We start from the raw sequence: 369 nt of genomic DNA, 5'->3' as shown, positions 1-369 counted from the left end.
ACCTTCCGGGACCCCTACATCCCCACCATCGAGGACCCCTACCGCCAGGTCATCAGCTGCGACAAGAGCGTCTGCACCCTGCAGATCACCGACACCACGGGCAGCCACCAGTTCCCGGCCATGCAGCGCCTCTCCATCTCCAAGGGCCATGCCTTCATCCTGGTCTTCTCCGTCACCAGCAAGCAGTCCCTGGAGGAGCTGAAGCCCATCTACCAGCAGATCGTGCAGATCAAGGGCACGGTGGAGAGCATCCCCATCATGCTGGTGGGCAACAAGTGCGACGAGACCCAGCGGGAGGTGGAGAGCAGGGAGGGGGAGGCCGTGGCCAAGGAGTGGAAATGCGCCTTCATGGAGACCTCGGCCAAGATG

General features: G+C 62.9%; 1 protein-coding gene across 1 annotated transcript; it reads left to right on the top strand.

The window, feature by feature from the left end:
- On the top strand, positions 1-369 carry DIRAS1 (DIRAS family, GTP-binding RAS-like 1; the record flags this gene model as incomplete). The annotated part of the gene is made up of 1 exon (XM_009334723.1): positions 1-369. A coding segment is annotated over one exon (369 nt), but the record flags the coding sequence as incomplete, so codon positions are not given.

This window comes from Pygoscelis adeliae, unplaced genomic scaffold (genome assembly GCF_000699105.1).
Source record: "Pygoscelis adeliae isolate BGI_AS28 unplaced genomic scaffold, ASM69910v1 Scaffold850, whole genome shotgun sequence".
In the NCBI taxonomy this organism is placed as follows: domain Eukaryota; kingdom Metazoa; phylum Chordata; class Aves; order Sphenisciformes; family Spheniscidae; genus Pygoscelis; species Pygoscelis adeliae.
This window is presented reverse-complemented; position numbering and strand designations above follow the sequence as displayed.